The 16273-nt window shown below is 32.5% G+C and overlaps 2 protein-coding genes across 2 annotated transcripts; both read left to right on the top strand.

Moving 5' to 3' along the window:
- The first annotated feature begins 404 nt into the window (after window positions 1-404).
- Window positions 405-10278, top strand: LOC106715147 (methionine--tRNA ligase, cytoplasmic). The gene is made up of 24 exons (XM_045682380.1): window positions 405-597; window positions 1245-1371; window positions 1951-2104; window positions 2470-2613; window positions 2747-2844; window positions 3175-3294; window positions 3712-3828; window positions 3986-4061; window positions 4687-4814; window positions 4896-5000; window positions 5299-5476; window positions 5556-5720; window positions 6133-6234; window positions 6343-6460; window positions 7030-7100; window positions 7193-7290; window positions 7451-7599; window positions 7931-8063; window positions 8290-8433; window positions 8917-9052; window positions 9183-9254; window positions 9365-9541; window positions 9655-9831; window positions 10091-10278. The coding sequence occupies exons 1-24, from the start codon at window positions 495-497 to the stop codon at window positions 10202-10204; spliced, it is 3006 nt and encodes a 1001-aa protein (XP_045538336.1). The 5' UTR covers window positions 405-494; the 3' UTR covers window positions 10205-10278.
- A 950-nt stretch (window positions 10279-11228) lies between these two features.
- On the top strand, window positions 11229-13275 carry LOC106715146 (zinc finger protein 436). The gene is made up of 2 exons (XM_014508373.2): window positions 11229-12676; window positions 12822-13275. Exons 1-2 carry the CDS (start codon window positions 11286-11288, stop codon window positions 13273-13275), a joined length of 1845 nt encoding a protein of 614 aa, XP_014363859.2. The 5' UTR covers window positions 11229-11285.
- The last annotated feature ends 2998 nt before the right edge of the window (window positions 13276-16273 follow it).

The raw sequence follows: 16273 nt of genomic DNA, 5'->3' as shown, positions 1-16273 counted from the left end.
TAATTCATAAAATAAAAGTGGTTTTAGACACATATTACTATAAAAGGGATTTATTTTAGGCTTTTGTGTCGACCACTACCAGAGGAATTCACTATTTAAAACCTAAACCTCTAATTAAATGATGAGCTTTTACATATTTGTAACTTAAGTTGACAACACAACTTGAAACGTTTTAAGAACAGCTGTTAACGACACAGAAAAAACTATTTTACATTTATGCCACCATAAAATACTGATTAACCAGTGTTTGCTAATATAATCGCAAGTTTTTTCGTTATTAATTTAAAACTTAACTATTTTCATCTCGACTTTACAGTTATTATTGGACTTACAACTTGTAACTTTACCTTTTGCTGTCAGTGTCAATATCGATTTCTTATGTCAAAAATTTTGCAATGTGTAAAGTTACAGTGACAAGTGGCAACCTATAAGTGATTAGGTTATGTGTAGAATTTTTTTAAATTAAATTTATCATAAAGTAGATTGAGATTACAATGAAGGTTTACACAAATATCGGTAATACCGGAACATTAAAAGTGTTAATAGCTGCCCACCTCGCGGGCAAAAGCGTGGAAAAATGTCTCGCTACTTTCGAAGGTATTTGGATTTTCTTTATTATTTTTATGAAATAAAAACTCCATAAATATTCATACACATTTAATGGGTGACTTAATTTTATATTTTGTAATTTTGCATGGATTCGCTTAAGTATAAATAATAATTTTGAAAGATATTTCATATTTATTACTTGCATCAGCATTTGTAATTAGTGCAAGTTATTTGCCCATCTGTATTTACAACGTTAAAGCGCAGTTCAATATTAGTTATTTTACGTTGCTTTAATCATAATTTTCGATTTATTAAGCCATTATTATGTTATTACACAGCTGGTCAAAATATGTACACACAGTATTGTGTCCACCTTTCGATGGTTGATTGAGTTGCGAATTTCTATGATTGTGAACACAGTAGGATTATACAATTTTGGTATATTTTGTTTGCCTAATAACTTTCATATGTGACAACATTGTAAGTTGCTGTAGAGTTAAAAGTTCCATGAATGAATGGTATAAATAAAAGTCTTTGTGAGATTTTGTTAACAAAATTTATACATTCATCTACTAGATTACATTATATAGCACTGTTGGTGTTTTGCTTTGTGTATAAAAGTAAATAAATTTAAAATAATTGTGCATGAAACTAACAATTGGGGGCTGGTACTGAGTGCTTGTCTTGCATTGCAGACGGCATTTTCACAGGACCCCAAGCTCTGCCATTGCTGGAAGTTGATGACTTGCTGACTTTCTTCTCAAGTAATGCCGCAGTACAGTACTTGTTTCCAACACTGGATTTGTCTGAAAATGGACAATGGTATGTACTCTGTTTTTATATCTATTATGTATTTAGAATGTAACAACTGGAGTATAAAAGCATGATAACTTACAAAAGTATTATTATTATATAATTGTCAGTACTTACAATATTGCTTGTCTTAAAGCTTGGTATTTATAAGAATGTAACCAAAGTAAATATAATTTATTTTAGAAATATACATTATTACACTTTGATTGATCTTGACACACAAAAAACATTAATAAATTTTAATATCAGGTACTTAGCTCAGTAATTACATTGTACATATAAGCCATGACAATAATTCTATGAAGACCGATTTTTCAAAAGAAATCAAGTAGATAAAAAAATTAGTGAGTGAAGTGTAAATGAATCATAAATCACAGAAAATAAACATTAAATTGTTATTTCTAAGAGCCTAACATAACATTAATCCTTCACACACAAGTATGCGGATATTATAAAACTTCCTTATTAACAAAACAATATTCAGTATGAAGTCAACCGAATATTACAACTGTATATTCCTGATTCCTTTGATGTTGTTAGCACCAGTTTTGGCTGTATTTTCAGATCAGTTAAATTTTTTTTTTTCAGTCAACAGATGCTTGAGTGGGAAGCAACACGCCTCCAGCCTGCAGTAGCAGCCATTGTCAGCGGCAAGTCTGTAGCTTCAGATATCCGACAAGCGCTACAGTCTTCTTTACAAATGCTTGATAAATTACTCCAAAAGAACAAGTACATTCTTGGGGTATGTATGTGTGATTCGGTTGTTAATCTTATATTTTGACTTTTATTTTATTACAACAGCATTTGTCATTAGCTATTCCAATAATTATAATAATAACCAATATGACTTAAGTACCTTCAAGAAGCAAGCATACCATTTCCTTAAAGGCCGGCAATGCATCTGCAGTACCTATAGTGTTGCGGATGTCCATTGGTGTCATTGATCAACTTGTTTGCCCCCTTCTCTTAAGTTAAAAAAAAAATATCTTAACAAATGCCGACATTGGATATTTTTAATTAATATCACATTGACATGTGGGTGAAACCAAATTCAACTGCATTACTATAATTCCTCATAATAAATAATGAATCGTTCTATTGTTACAGGAGAAATTATCAGCAGCGGACATCTCCATTTGGAGCACCCTGTATCCCGTGTGTTTTGATGAAGCCCTCAAACAAACTTACATATCTTGTTGTGATAATATAGTTAGATGGAACTCCAACTTAGCTTCTGCTAAAGCTATACAGGTAAAAACTATCATAAGTTTATAAAAACAGTTTTAAACCTAAGGATTATGTAATGACTATAATATTTCAAATTAGTTTTTTGATTTGCATAATGTTTTATGCCTTTTGTTTATTTATTTTAATATTTATTTAGCACGCAGTTCAGCAATGGGGATGGTCACCAAAAGACCAGTATGGAGCATCTTCAGCACTTGGCATTCCTCAGATTGCCAGCATTGTCTCTCCTATTGGGTAATATTTTTATTTAACTAATTTAATAATTTTTATTCATAAGTATTCTTACTAATATTATAGATGCGAATGTTTGGATGTATGGATGGATGGATGTTTGTTTGAAGGTAGCTCCAGAACGGCTGAACCGATCTTAATAAAATTTGCCACATATGTAGAACATAGTCTGGAAGAACATTTAGGCTACTTATTGCGTTTTTTTTTAATTCCGCACGAACGGAGTCGCGAGCAAAATCTAGTATTGTATATTTTCATCCTTTAATTATTTTATAATTTTTAAAGTGAATGGTGTTGAATAAATTTGTTTTATCTTTTTTACTTTAATACCAGATCACCAGATGAAGATCCGGCTGCTGTAGGAGTTAGTCCGGAAGAAGTGGATGCGGCGAAGGAGGGATGGATCAATGGAGTAAAGAATATGCAAGCACCAATACAACATGAGAAAGTTGTGTATGTATACATCCAATACAGAATGACTTACTTCGGCACTGATAGTTGATAATTAAGTTTTCCTCTATTTAGCAGCTGAGTATTACAATAACTCTTTTACCAATCTTACTAATTTTAATGCGACTGTTTAGATGGATGGATGGATGTTTGTTTCAAGGTATCTCAGGAACAGCTCAATAGATCTTGATGTAATTTGAAACAGACCTAGAACATAGTCAGGAAGAACACATAGGTTACTTATTAAGATTTTTTAATTCCTCGCTGACGAATTCACTTACAAGTTCTATTCCTAAGTTGGAGTAATACTTGGTAATACTTTTAACAGTATATTAAGGGATATGGGCAAGTGTTGCAATATATTTTTAGTTGAATCTTTTTTATTACAGCATATGTTTTTAATTGAACTTTGTTACTCAGGTTACCATTGAAAGATCGTAAGAACGTACTGATAACTTCAGCTCTACCTTATGTCAATAATGTACCGCATCTTGGCAACATTATTGGTTGTGTTCTCTCTGCTGATATATTTGCAAGGTACGTATGTATTAATAAAAAATATCTGTCTTCTTTTTCTTTAAGAGATGATGAATTTATATACATTTTGCCAGCATTCCAGTTACAATTATCTTTCTTATTATTAAAATAATTGAATTCTGTGTGATTTGTTATATTAAATTGTTTCACTTTTAAGGTATTGTCGACAATGTGACTACAACACACTGTTTATATGTGGTACAGATGAATACGGTACAGCCACAGAAACTAAGGTATTTCATTTTACTAGTATTGTAAATCCGAATGTTTAGATGGATGTATGGAGGTTTGTTTGAAAGTATCTCCATAACGGTTCAATGAATCTTGATGAAATTTGTCACAGATTTAGTACATAGTCTGGAAGAATACGTTTTTTTTTAAATACGTTCGGACGGAGTCGCGATCCACAGCTAGTATTTAAATAAAAATATATACATGAAACATTAACTTCATTAATGTTTAACATCAGTGTATTACTAAAGGGGTTCGTCAGCTGTTATCTAGACTAGATCTAGGGAGGGATGAGGACAGTAGTAAAACATGTTATTTTATTCTAAAAGGAATGCTTATCAATATGTGGTCCAAATTTTTATTAAATGCTGAAAAGTAGATTTCTAGTTATCTGTTTGGGTATATATGTCTATTTTACAATTTTTTTATTCTCTAGTGGGGTTGCTCTCTCCTGGAACCCATAGTACCAATACAAAGTAGAGCAAATACCGTCGAAAAAAAATTCAGTTGCCCAACAACCATTTAACTTTTATGGCAATGTAATTATTCTTTTATTTTAATAAGAAATAAAAATAAAATGATACCTGTAACATCTGTTCACATTGTAAACTTTATCATATATTTTAGGCTTTGGAAGAAGGTATAACACCTCGAGAGATCTGTGACAAATACTTTGACATTCACAACGCTGTGTATCGCTGGTTTGATATCGGCTTTGATTACTTTGGACGAACCAGCACAAAGGAACAGACTGAGTGAGTACTTCTTAGAATTTGATATATTCCTTATATATTATTACTCTCCTAGAAAGTACTAATGTTTCGTTTTTTTTATAGGATAGCACAGAAGCTGTTTCTTAAATTGATTGACAACGGTTTCGTCAGCACGCAGTCCGTCGAACAGCTGTATTGTGAGAAATGTGAGAGATTCTTAGCTGATAGGTTAGTATGTAAATGTTACATTAGGTTTCCATCACAAAAACATATTCCATTCCTCACATTGTCTTTGAAAAAAAACAGAGATAGCAATCATTTGTACAGATGATTTGACATTAAACCTTCCCGAATTTGTATTTTGTTTCCTAAATATAATTGTCGAAAAATGTGCTACAAAATTCTTGTTATATTGTGATGTCTTCAATTGTGGTTACGAACCAATGGGAAAAAATCCTATTAGACCGATTGAAGGTGGATTTAACAGCAATTTCGGCATCTTCATCCAAGATGACTTTTATAACAGGTTTGTGGAAGGTGTATGTCCACACCCTGGCTGTCTGTACGACAGCGCGCGCGGGGACCAGTGTGACAAGTGTGGCAAACTCATCAACGCCATTGAACTGGTGGAGCCCAGGTGTAAAGTCTGCTCGCACAAGCCCACAGTACGCCCCAGTGAACAGCTCTTCATTGAACTGGGACAGGTCAGAGCGCATTCTAATCTCACTATAACTGCCTTCTCATTTGGGTTAATCAATTAAACCGACATTATATATCGTTCAGTTGGAGCCATCACTTCGTACATGGATCAGTTCTGCTGAGCAGGGATGGTCTGCGCCTGCGCGCGCAGTGAGCCGCGCCTGGCTGCGCGACAGTCTGCGCGCGCGCGCAGTCACACGCGACCTCAAGTGGGGCGTACCTGTACCTATTGACAAACACGCACATAAGGTGATAGTTTAAAGATTTTATAATAGTTTCCATAAATAAAGCAGAGGTCAACCGCGATTTCGTCACCGCAGGATTTAAAAAAGTAGTCCAGTCATTCCAGAGAATACCCAAACCGAATGCATCTTTCTGGACAGACATGCAGACAGACAAAAAATTTAAAAATCAGTTATTCCTTACCAGCTACCCAAATACATGTGTACAAAATAAAAAAAAAACTTTTAAAAATTATATACTGTCTGTAATTTTATTATCTCCAATTTAACTGTAGGTCCATGTTTACTGTTTAAGATTCATGTCATCATCATCATCAGCTCACTACACGTCCCACTGAGGGTCTTGGAGCCTACCCCTAGTAAGGGGTGATTGTTAGGGGTGTAGAAGATTCATGTAGTTGTTATTATTTATGTATCAGGTGTTCTACGTGTGGTTTGATGCTCCAATTGGATATATGAGCATAACTCAATGCCTCACAAAGCACTACGAGAAGTGGTGGAAACCAGACAAAGATGTTGACGTAAGTATTTATTATTATTTAATTAATAATTAAAAAAAAACTATCGCTCAATGTTTCTATATAAACCAAACTTTCTTTTTTAGTTCTTACTTGATAAATTTTTTTAAGGTAAAATTGTATCAATTCATGGCTAAAGATAATGTTCCGTTCCACGTGATAATGTTCCCGGCGACAGTGATCGGTGTCAACGAGGGACACAAACTTGTCGATCATATATTTGCTACAGGTATTATCATTATAAATAAAGCTTTGTAATCCCTTTTTTAATAAATCATCATCAGCTCACTATACGTCCCCACCGAGGGGCTCGGAGCCTACCCCAATTTAGGGGTGACTAGGCCATAGTCAACCACGCTGGCCAAGTGCGGGTTGGTTGACTTCACACATATCATTGAATTACTTCTCAGATATGTGCAGGTTGCATCACTATGTTTTCCTTCACCGTAAGAACGTCGGATAAATAATGTACATATGTAAATCGAAAATCGAAAAACACATTGGTACATGGCGGGATTCGAACCCAAGACCTGCAGATTGCAAGTCCAGTGCTTAACCCCTGAGCCACCGACGCTCCCTTTTTTTTTTTCATTTTTTAATAAAATGAAACTAAAAATAAAAAAAAATAAAATCTTTGTTGATAAATTATCGAATTTCAAACAATGGGAGACCATAAGTTAATGGACAAATAAAATAATATTAAAGTAACAAAAGAGTATTATTATGGGTGTTTTATATCTGATTAGATTTTTTTTAATATAAATTGTTGAAAAATTGATAATTGAATTTTTTTAACAGAGTATTTAAATTATGAAGAGGGTAAATTTTCAAAATCAAGAGGAGTCGGTGTGTTTGGGACTGACGCTCAGGTAAGTTTTTTTAGTTAAAATTAAAATATGTTTTTGAAATTTTACATCGAGAAAAACATAATCAGATATAATATATTAATTGTTTATTTTAGGAAACCGGAATACCTTCAGATGTATGGAGGTTTTACTTGACTAGCATACGACCAGAAACATCAGATTCCAGTTTTAGTTGGGTAGAACTTGGTACCAGGTAACTCTATTATAAAAATAAATAAACACAGAAATATACATTTATCGGTTTCATTTCAATTTAATTCAATACGGAAATTAAGTATACATTACGATATTTTACTAGTATTGTAATTTTTTTTTAGTTTAATGGAATATAATAAAAATAAAATTTGTTATAGGAACAACTCTGAACTATTAAACAATTTAGGCAACTTCTGTCATCGCTCGCTCAGTTTCTGTGCAAACTCGTTCAAGGGCAAAGTGCCGGAAGTCACTCTCACTCCGGCTGACTTAGAACTTATTGCTCTAGTCAACAGGGAAGTTATAAGTAAGTATTTACTTCTATATGGATGTTTAATATTATCCTAGATTTATTTTTGATTCTATTTTTAGCTAAGATTAATAAAATGTATGGTCTCATATCCTTTTGTCATGATCATGTCTTAAGTTTCAACATTTTTAACCGTTTAAGTTGATATAGTGTTGAGTTTTAACATCCTGTATAATAAAAATAATGCTATCTCTATCATCTTGTGAAAAAAAATCAGATAACAATTAAGTATGTGTTTAAAAGGAGTAAGATTTGAAATTCTGATGTTTTATGTTAAGTGAGATCCTGGCATAATTTTCTTCTATTTTTATTTGTAAATTTTTTTAAGGTTATGTACAGAATATGGAGAAGGGTCGTCTGCGCGAGTCGTTGCGGCATGTACTGAGCGTCTCCCGCCTCGGCAACCAGCACATGCAGGCGGAACAGCCATGGGTACTGCTCAAGGGATCCGAACAGGATAAGTAAGTATTACTATTAATAGATATTTTAATTATATATCGCAGCTTAAAAACAATTTAGATCCAGAAACTTTTTTTTTTTGATTGAACATTATACGTAAGTGTCATTGGTAATGATGCCACAAATAACTAATCGTTTCTCATATCTCTTAGGTAAAGTAATATATTATTAATGCCACCTAAATAGTTTCATTTTAAAAGTTCACAGTAAATATGGCAACACTTGCAGGGTGCGAGGAGCGACGGCGATAGGTCTGTGTTGTCAGTTGGTGGCGCTACTGTGCGCGCTACTAGCGCCATTCATGCCTCACACAGCGCGTCGGCTGCGGGAACAACTAAATATAGATGCAGTAGCATTAAGAATCAATCCGCAGTAAGTTAATCTTTTTTTTTTTTTAATTACAAGGTGGCAAACGAGCAAGCGGCTTCATGAATTCGCCGAAATTACGAAGCGACCGCTGCCCATAGACAGTCGCAATTGCTGATGCGTTGCCTACCCTAAATTGATGAAGGAGGAGACGCATAAAAAGAGAATATTTAACCTTCCTATGCATCTCCTCCTCCATCAAATCCACCTCCCCTTCCCATTCTTTCCTTATAAGAAAAGGGATGGGAAGGGAAAGAGGAATAAAATTAGACCTCCGGGACCACACTCATCAGACTGTACGCAGAATTGCTTCCACTTCACGCCAGTCTTCTGTGTGATCGTGGTATTGCACTGGGCGAGGCGACCAATTCGTGCAACTGATGTTGTTGCTGGCGTCTACCACTGTTAAATTTATTATTAAGTAGGAAATTGATTACATTCATGTGATAATGTAATTTATTGTTTGTTTATGATGAATTTGTTTTATAGGAATCCATCATTAGTGCAGTACTTGCCGGCTGGTCATATTATTGGCAAGCCGGAGCCGCTCTTCTCTAAGATAGAACCCGAGTTGTTGGAGAAATTGAGAGCCAAGTATGCGGGAACACAGAGCGATAGAGCTAAGGTAAACGATAAACTACTGCTAAATTGGGTTTTTAAAATTTAATTCAACAATGGAAAACTTTGAGTTATTAACTTAGGATTTCGTGCCAGTAATCAAATCCTTAGTGTATACCAATGTAATTTTTTTTTAGCAAAATGGCGATACCAAATCTTCGCCATCTAGAGGATCCGTTGCAGAGCTTGAAGCAGCTGTAGAGGAACAAGTAAGAAAATAATTTATAATATTTAGTTTGTACGCAATTGTTACAGTTATCATGATTTTAAAGAACATTGACAAGTTGTTAACTTTTTTTAATTCTATAAAAAATCTTAGGGTAACAAAGTAAGACAATTGAAAGCATCTACAAAAGATAAAGCGGTGTGGCAACCAGAAGTCAATAAGTTATTGGATCTGAAAAAGCAGCTGGAAACAGCCAAATCTGTGCCAAAAGAGGCCACAGCTACGTCCAGTGAAAGTGTTGCCAGCTTGGAAAAAGCTATAGCTGAACAGGTGAGAATTATGAATTTTTATTTCAATATATTCATGAACTTTAAATTAGTTTTTTAACCAGCTTTAATTTTATTTAGATTAGTTCAAAATTCCATTCAATTTAATAATCCTAGGGTGATAAAGTGAGAAAGTTAAAAGCATCAACAAAAGACAAAGGTGTGTGGCAACCCCAAGTAGACAAGTTGCTGCAGTTGAAAAAGCAACTGACAGCCGCGCAGGCGCAGACCAACGCTGCCAGTAGTAACAATAAAGACGATGTTGCCAGCTTAGAAAAAGCTATCACTGAACAGGTATAACTTTGAAAATGTTATTATATAGGTTAAATAGTCGTCGAGCAAGCTAAGAATTCAAAAATAAATGTCATCTTCAAAATGAAATAATTCAGACATTGTTTTTAATTTCACTTTACCATGACCAATGGGTTAGCTTAAAGAATTTTTCGTATATTAAGTATCTTAATAACTAGCGGATCTTAAGTGATACGGATATTCTTGGATATACGGTTATGGATATCTGGTATAGAACTAATATTTATTTTGTTATCGACAGGGCGACAAAGTTAGAAAACTTAAAGCATCTACAAAGGACAAATCAGTTTGGCAACCGGAAGTCAACGTGTTGTTAGATTTGAAGAAACGTCTGGCGGCATTACAAATTAAATAAATACAATAGTAGTGTGCGTCACAAGTGTCACTGAGTTCTGGTGTAAAGTATACATTGAGCAATTGAGACTAAAGAGAGCATTCTATATATATATATATATATAGTGTACGTTTTTGTTCCGTATAGTCCTTTTATTTTATTTTAGGCGTTGTTTGATGTAATTTTTTCTAATAAACAGCCTAAAAAAGAGTTTGTTTGTATATAGATTTTGTGCAATAATTGCTATAGTTTGGATAATAAAATTACATAGTAAAAAATCACTCCACTGAGTTACCCTCAACAAATTTCGGGATAAAAATACGCTAAAGATTTACAACATTGTATTTATTTAGAATTACATGTACAAACACATAACATGTGTTCATTAGAGTTTAGCTAATTGTGAATGTGTATTTTGTAATGAGATCTCTATAAATTATTTCATCGTATATTGAGATGTCGGAATAAAAATGAACTTTTCTTACATCTAAAGTTGTTTATGTTTAAAGCCTCGGATAGTCGCCAGAAGTCTTGATGCCTGCATGTTTTTAGCCTAACAGTAATTTTCAACTGTGCTAAAGACTGTATCACAAAAATATTACCATCTCTCATTCTCTTCAAAAATGTCATGATTGATAATCATCATCTCCCTAACCTAGTCCTTACGTAGTGTTGGTGCACCAGGTTTTCATCCTCAAAATCAATCTGACTGCCGTCGTTTCCATTGTCAACCCCTTGATCATCACCTTTCACGGTTCGGTTTCATCTCTTCCTGGTTGATTGATAATAGTGGTAAGTATTTTCCTGTATAAATGAAAGTTGAACAGGCATAATAATTTGCATTCAAATTGTAAATATATTAGGTTATTTTCATCATGCTTTAGCAACATTAAAATACGCTAATATAAAAAATTACAAATCGATATTTGGTACAATCGAAAATTTATAAATATTTTGTCTCTGGTTGCCGTTACAACCATTGACGAGTGACATTTGAATTGACCAATATTGACATTGACATTTAATCCAATGTTTGTAATTTGTGTTTCATTTGTTGCTTTTATGAATAATTTGATGAATTAACAACTTTTTTAATTTTAAAATGGATATTCCAATTGAAATAGATAAACTAGATCTTGTTTGTAGAGTATGTCTGTGCAAAGGTGTAAATATGAAATTGTTAACAAGCAAAATGGAAAGCGACGATAGGACAATAGCTGAGGGTCTTTCTTTCATATTAAATCTTTACATTTCTGAAAGTGATGATTACGCAAAACAAGTCTGTGAGGAGTGTTACGCTGTTATACTTAAGTTTGATCAGTTCAAGAAGCGATGTATTCAGTCGGAAGGGTCTTTAGACGATGCTTATTATGCCGAAAGCAATATTAACATTCCAGTGAGTGAAGATAATAAATCTACTAAAGAAGTGTCTATTACTAAGTTTTGTATGGATGAACCTTATCAGTGTAGTGTTTGTTCTAAGAAATTCTCTGATTTACTTCGCTTAGAGTCCCATGTATTAAATGGTCACAGTTTTGCAAATGACCGGCTAATAAAAGATGTAAATTTAACCGAAGCCATTACACAGGATTCTGATTATCCAACAAATACATCTCCATACAATAATAGTGGATTAGAAAACGACATTGAAATAGAATTTAAACCTAAAGATGAGATTAATGAAGGTTTTGGATTTGTAGACAGCACTGGTGATATACAATGTCCAATATTAGATTGTAATGCAAAGGATGAAGCGGAAGTCACAGAGCAAGTTACTACCTCAAATGTATTATATAAGTGTAAGTGTGAGGCTATATTTGACAGTTGTGATAAATACAAAGAACATTTAAATAAGAAAATTTGTAAGGAAACTTTTAATACTATTAGAACAACAAGAACACGTAAGGTAAAAGAGAAAAAAAGTGATGAAAAAGTTGAATCAGTATGCCCAAAATGTAATGTTAAATTTATATCTCTGAAGAGATATAAAATGCATCTTCGTATGCATCAAATTGAAAACACACATCCTGCGGATAAATTTAGTTGTTCACTTTGTTTGAGAAGATTTACTTATAAGCATTCATACACTGCACATATGAAGACTCACAAAGTGAAAGAGGGTGTCAAGTTTATTTGCAACACTTGTAAGAGAGAGTTTCAACACCAGGCTCATTTGGACAACCACATATTGTCAGTTCACACAAGAGAAACTGGTTTCAAATGTGAATATTGTGCTAAAAACTTTTCAACACAAGAAAGTCTAGATAATCACCGTGAAGCTCATAAAGTGGAAAAGCGACATCAGTGTCCTGTGTGTAACAAAGCTTTTTATGTGTTATCCACCTTAAAGGACCACATTCGCACACATACGGGAGAGAAACCTTTCTTGTGCTCTGATTGCGGCAAGGGCTTCAGTCAGAAGAACAATTTAACTCAGCATATGCGGCGGCACCAAGGGCTGAAGCTCTTCAAGTGTGAAAATTGTGAACAGAGGTTAGTTTTGAAAGTACATTTTTAAAACTCAACTTGCACATTTAGTAAACATTTTTGACATTGATTAATAAAAATATCTTAATATCTTTTACGGATTGTTAAGTAAATGATGATGATAATAACAATAGGGTATTAATTTTGACAGATTCGTATCAAAAGGTGAGTTGGTAGCTCATAATCGAAAGCACAGCGGTGCGCATCCCTTTGTGTGTGACGAATGTGGGAATAGCTTTACCACATCGAGTTCTCTGAGCAAACACCGCCGCATCCATACTGGGGAGAAACCCTATGCCTGCGATCTCTGCGACATGAAGTTCACCGCATCTGGAACTTTGAAGAACCATCGGCGCAGACACACCGGTGAGAAACCTTATCAGTGCTCACATTGTGAAAAAGCATTTACCCAACGTCAAGACTTAGTCTCACACATCCGCTGCCACACAGGTGAGCGACCCTTCGTATGTTCCACTTGTGGCCAGGCATTCCGTAAGGCTACTGCACTCAAGACACATCTTAAAATGCATGAAAAAGACACTATATATCTGCAAAAAGATGTTACTTTATCAATCATACACAATGCGAATACATTGATCACATGAATATCGTATTATAAAAAGTATTAACTAAAAATTAAATTTTGTATTTTTCAAAATAAACAAAATATGTTTTGGATCGCTTTTGCCTTCATATATATTATATTAAACTAGTTTAAAGGAGTAGTTCTAATCAATTCAGCATAATGTTTGTATGTAGTCTGTCGCTGTAGTATAATTTTAATTTATTGCGTGAATCTTTGATATCAAAAAATGAAAATGTATTTTAGAAATCAGTATTCCAAGGTGTATATCAATGATCAAGTTTAAATTAAAAATGTATATATATCAGAACATAAAACATATCATATCATGTACATTAAAACATACAATACAGATAAAAAAATTAATACAAATACAAATATTTGAATGTGGATGGCTATAAAGGTAGAGGAAGACCAAAGAAAGTTTGGATGGATTGTGTAAAAGAGGATATGCGTAAGAAGGGGGTAAATTTAGATATGACGGCTGATAGAGATGTATGGAGGAGTAGTACATACTGTGCCGACCCTCCATAGGTATAAGGGCAGGTTGATGACAGATATTTTGTATTAATTTTTTTATCTGTATTATGAAATGATTTCATGGACAATTTTATTAGTAGTAGTATTTAAAAATATCAGTGGTACTTTGTATTATCTTTATCATTAATGTATGAGTGTATTCACCATCTTATTAATTTATATAAGATAATTATTACTTAATAGTTAATCTGTGTAAGATAAATCTTAATAATAAATATATATTTTTATCCAAATACATATCTAAAATGTTAATATGACAATTTGCTGTTATTGTTCCTGTTAATCATATATTATTATATACATATACTTCATAAATATATAAAATATCTAGTACATGTTATATATTGTGCAAATACTGTCTGTAACTTTATTATATATTTGAATTAATCATTTATAAATCAACAAACTTTTTCCAACAGATCATCTGATGGTTGTGATTAAGACTGTATTTTAATTTATTAAAACTTTATATATAGGTTTACTCTATTTTAAATATCGTTTTGTATTAAATATTCTTAGATATATTAAATTTTGGGTCTATAATAAAGCATGGTGACAATTTGTAAATTTGACCTGAAATAACCCAACATATTATATATGACAAAGCATCAACTTATGTACTTATTGAATAAATAACAGCATAGAGATCATAATTTACAATCATGTAATATATTTATATAAGAGATATATATTATATAAGAGATATTTTATAATCGCAGGTTTCTATCGACATATATCAGTGTTTTAACTACCTCAACTATTTTCTTAAAAAATAACTTCGGTATAAACATAAAATTAATATGTATTATTAGTATATTTTATTATCTAGATATCTATAATTGTAGTGTTTAAATTAACTGTAGGTTTTTGCTGAAACAACGAAACAATCAAATTTTATTTAACGTTAAGAGATGTTTTGATAATGTAAACCCACGGCAATACTTACATGTTTACACTGCGTGCCTCAAGACTGTTCTTATGATTTCCCTATCGTGCCTAAATGTTTAGAGCCTCAGTGTATTTATAAAAATTCATATCGGAAAGAAATAAAAACTACAAAATTAAATTATTGTTATTTTTATTTTGAAAAAACTAACCACAAGCAAATGTCTTGGATTGCCTTAAAGTTTATTTTAGATGACACGTGATGTTATAGAAATGTTATATTTAGTAAAATCTAAGGAAATCTCATTAAAACTCTCAATCATCATACGCTCACTATACGTCCCCACTGAGGGGCTTGGAGCCTACCCTAAGTTAGGGCCACGGGTTGGTAAAAAAAAACTTTCAAGGCCAGCTTGAAATTAGAAGATAAACTTATTCACTGTTTATTTAAGGTTTTATAATCTGGTAAATAAAAAACATCGGAACAGAAAATAAATTCTTTATTCAATAATCAATAATATCCAATTTAATCAGATTAATTAAACGATGTTTCGAATTAAAACTGCCGTCTTACAAAACACAATTCAATATTTGTACAATTTGTTTTTAATTTAGAGAAAAAAAAAAAGGTTTCATAATCCATAAAATATTAATTTCATATAACTGTACTGAGATCTTAGTAAATTAAATCACAATATTGTTTCATCAAAGAAAGAAAAAACTTATCAGAGTTGCCATAATGATGTAAAATAAAAGGAACAATTCGAGTGAATCAATTTTTTAATCTCAACTTCCTTTGCCAATTGCAAAATGTTTTCCTGGCAACCCAACTTCAAATATTAAAGGTAACAAAATATCGACAAAAAATAAACGTCCTATAAAAAGGTTATCTAAAAATTTTTTTTACAACTATATCAAAATCCTAATTTTACTTATTTACAATACACTGTCTGAATGAGGTAATGACTTTTCTCTAATAAACTCTTTGTACTGTTTCGTCAAATTTATTTCATTTTCTACATTAAATCACTCTAAAATATTAATATCATAATGTTTCGAATATTTTTTTCACGAATTTTCTACGATTTTTTTACGTATATTATTTCGTAATAACATCTTATGCATGTAATAACTATAAATTGTATTTATTTATTAATATAACAATGGTTTGTTGGCACGTCGCTGACTCGAATAATGTTTTCATGTTGTGTGAAGTAGATATTGTAAGGAAACTTCCAAAACAAACCGTCCAAAGCTAAAATATATCAGACAAGTTGAAGGACGGAATTTAAGTGACTACAGAAATAAAAAATGCGTTACGAATACTTATATCAGTAGATATATAAATCAAACGCAATTTTGTCACTACAGCGATTTTTTTCCTTCAAATAATAAAGATAAAAGTCCATAATTTTTTATTTATTACCTGTTAATTGCCTTCGTTGTTACTAAAATAGTGTCCTTACAATTTATACATCACACAACAATGTTTAACTTAAAACTAAGTTAAACTTATGGCTTTGTTCAAGAAACTAGATAATATTGTGTCGCGCAGTACATTGCTATTATCCTAGTGAAAAAAAAAAAACTTTTCC

This window comes from Papilio machaon, chromosome 19 (genome assembly GCF_912999745.1).
Source record: "Papilio machaon chromosome 19, ilPapMach1.1, whole genome shotgun sequence".
In the NCBI taxonomy this organism is placed as follows: Eukaryota; Metazoa; Arthropoda; class Insecta; order Lepidoptera; family Papilionidae; genus Papilio; species Papilio machaon.
Note: the sequence above shows the minus strand (reverse complement) of the source record. Positions and strands in the feature narration are given on the sequence as shown.

Excerpts from the sequence above, each read along its gene's own strand:
- LOC106715147 (XM_045682380.1), top strand. The coding sequence starts at position 495 with ATGAAGGTTTACACAAATATCGGTAATACCGGAACATTAAAAGTGTTA. Across the intron at positions 2,105-2,469 it reads AGAACAAGTACATTCTTGGG|GAGAAATTATCAGCAGCGGA; the intron begins GTATGTATGTGT and ends CTATTGTTACAG. Across the intron at positions 7,101-7,192 it reads TGTTTGGGACTGACGCTCAG|GAAACCGGAATACCTTCAGA; the intron begins GTAAGTTTTTTT and ends TGTTTATTTTAG.
- LOC106715146 (XM_014508373.2), top strand. The coding sequence starts at position 11,286 with ATGGATATTCCAATTGAAATAGATAAACTAGATCTTGTTTGTAGAGTA. Across the intron at positions 12,677-12,821 it reads TGTGAAAATTGTGAACAGAG|ATTCGTATCAAAAGGTGAGT; the intron begins GTTAGTTTTGAA and ends TAATTTTGACAG.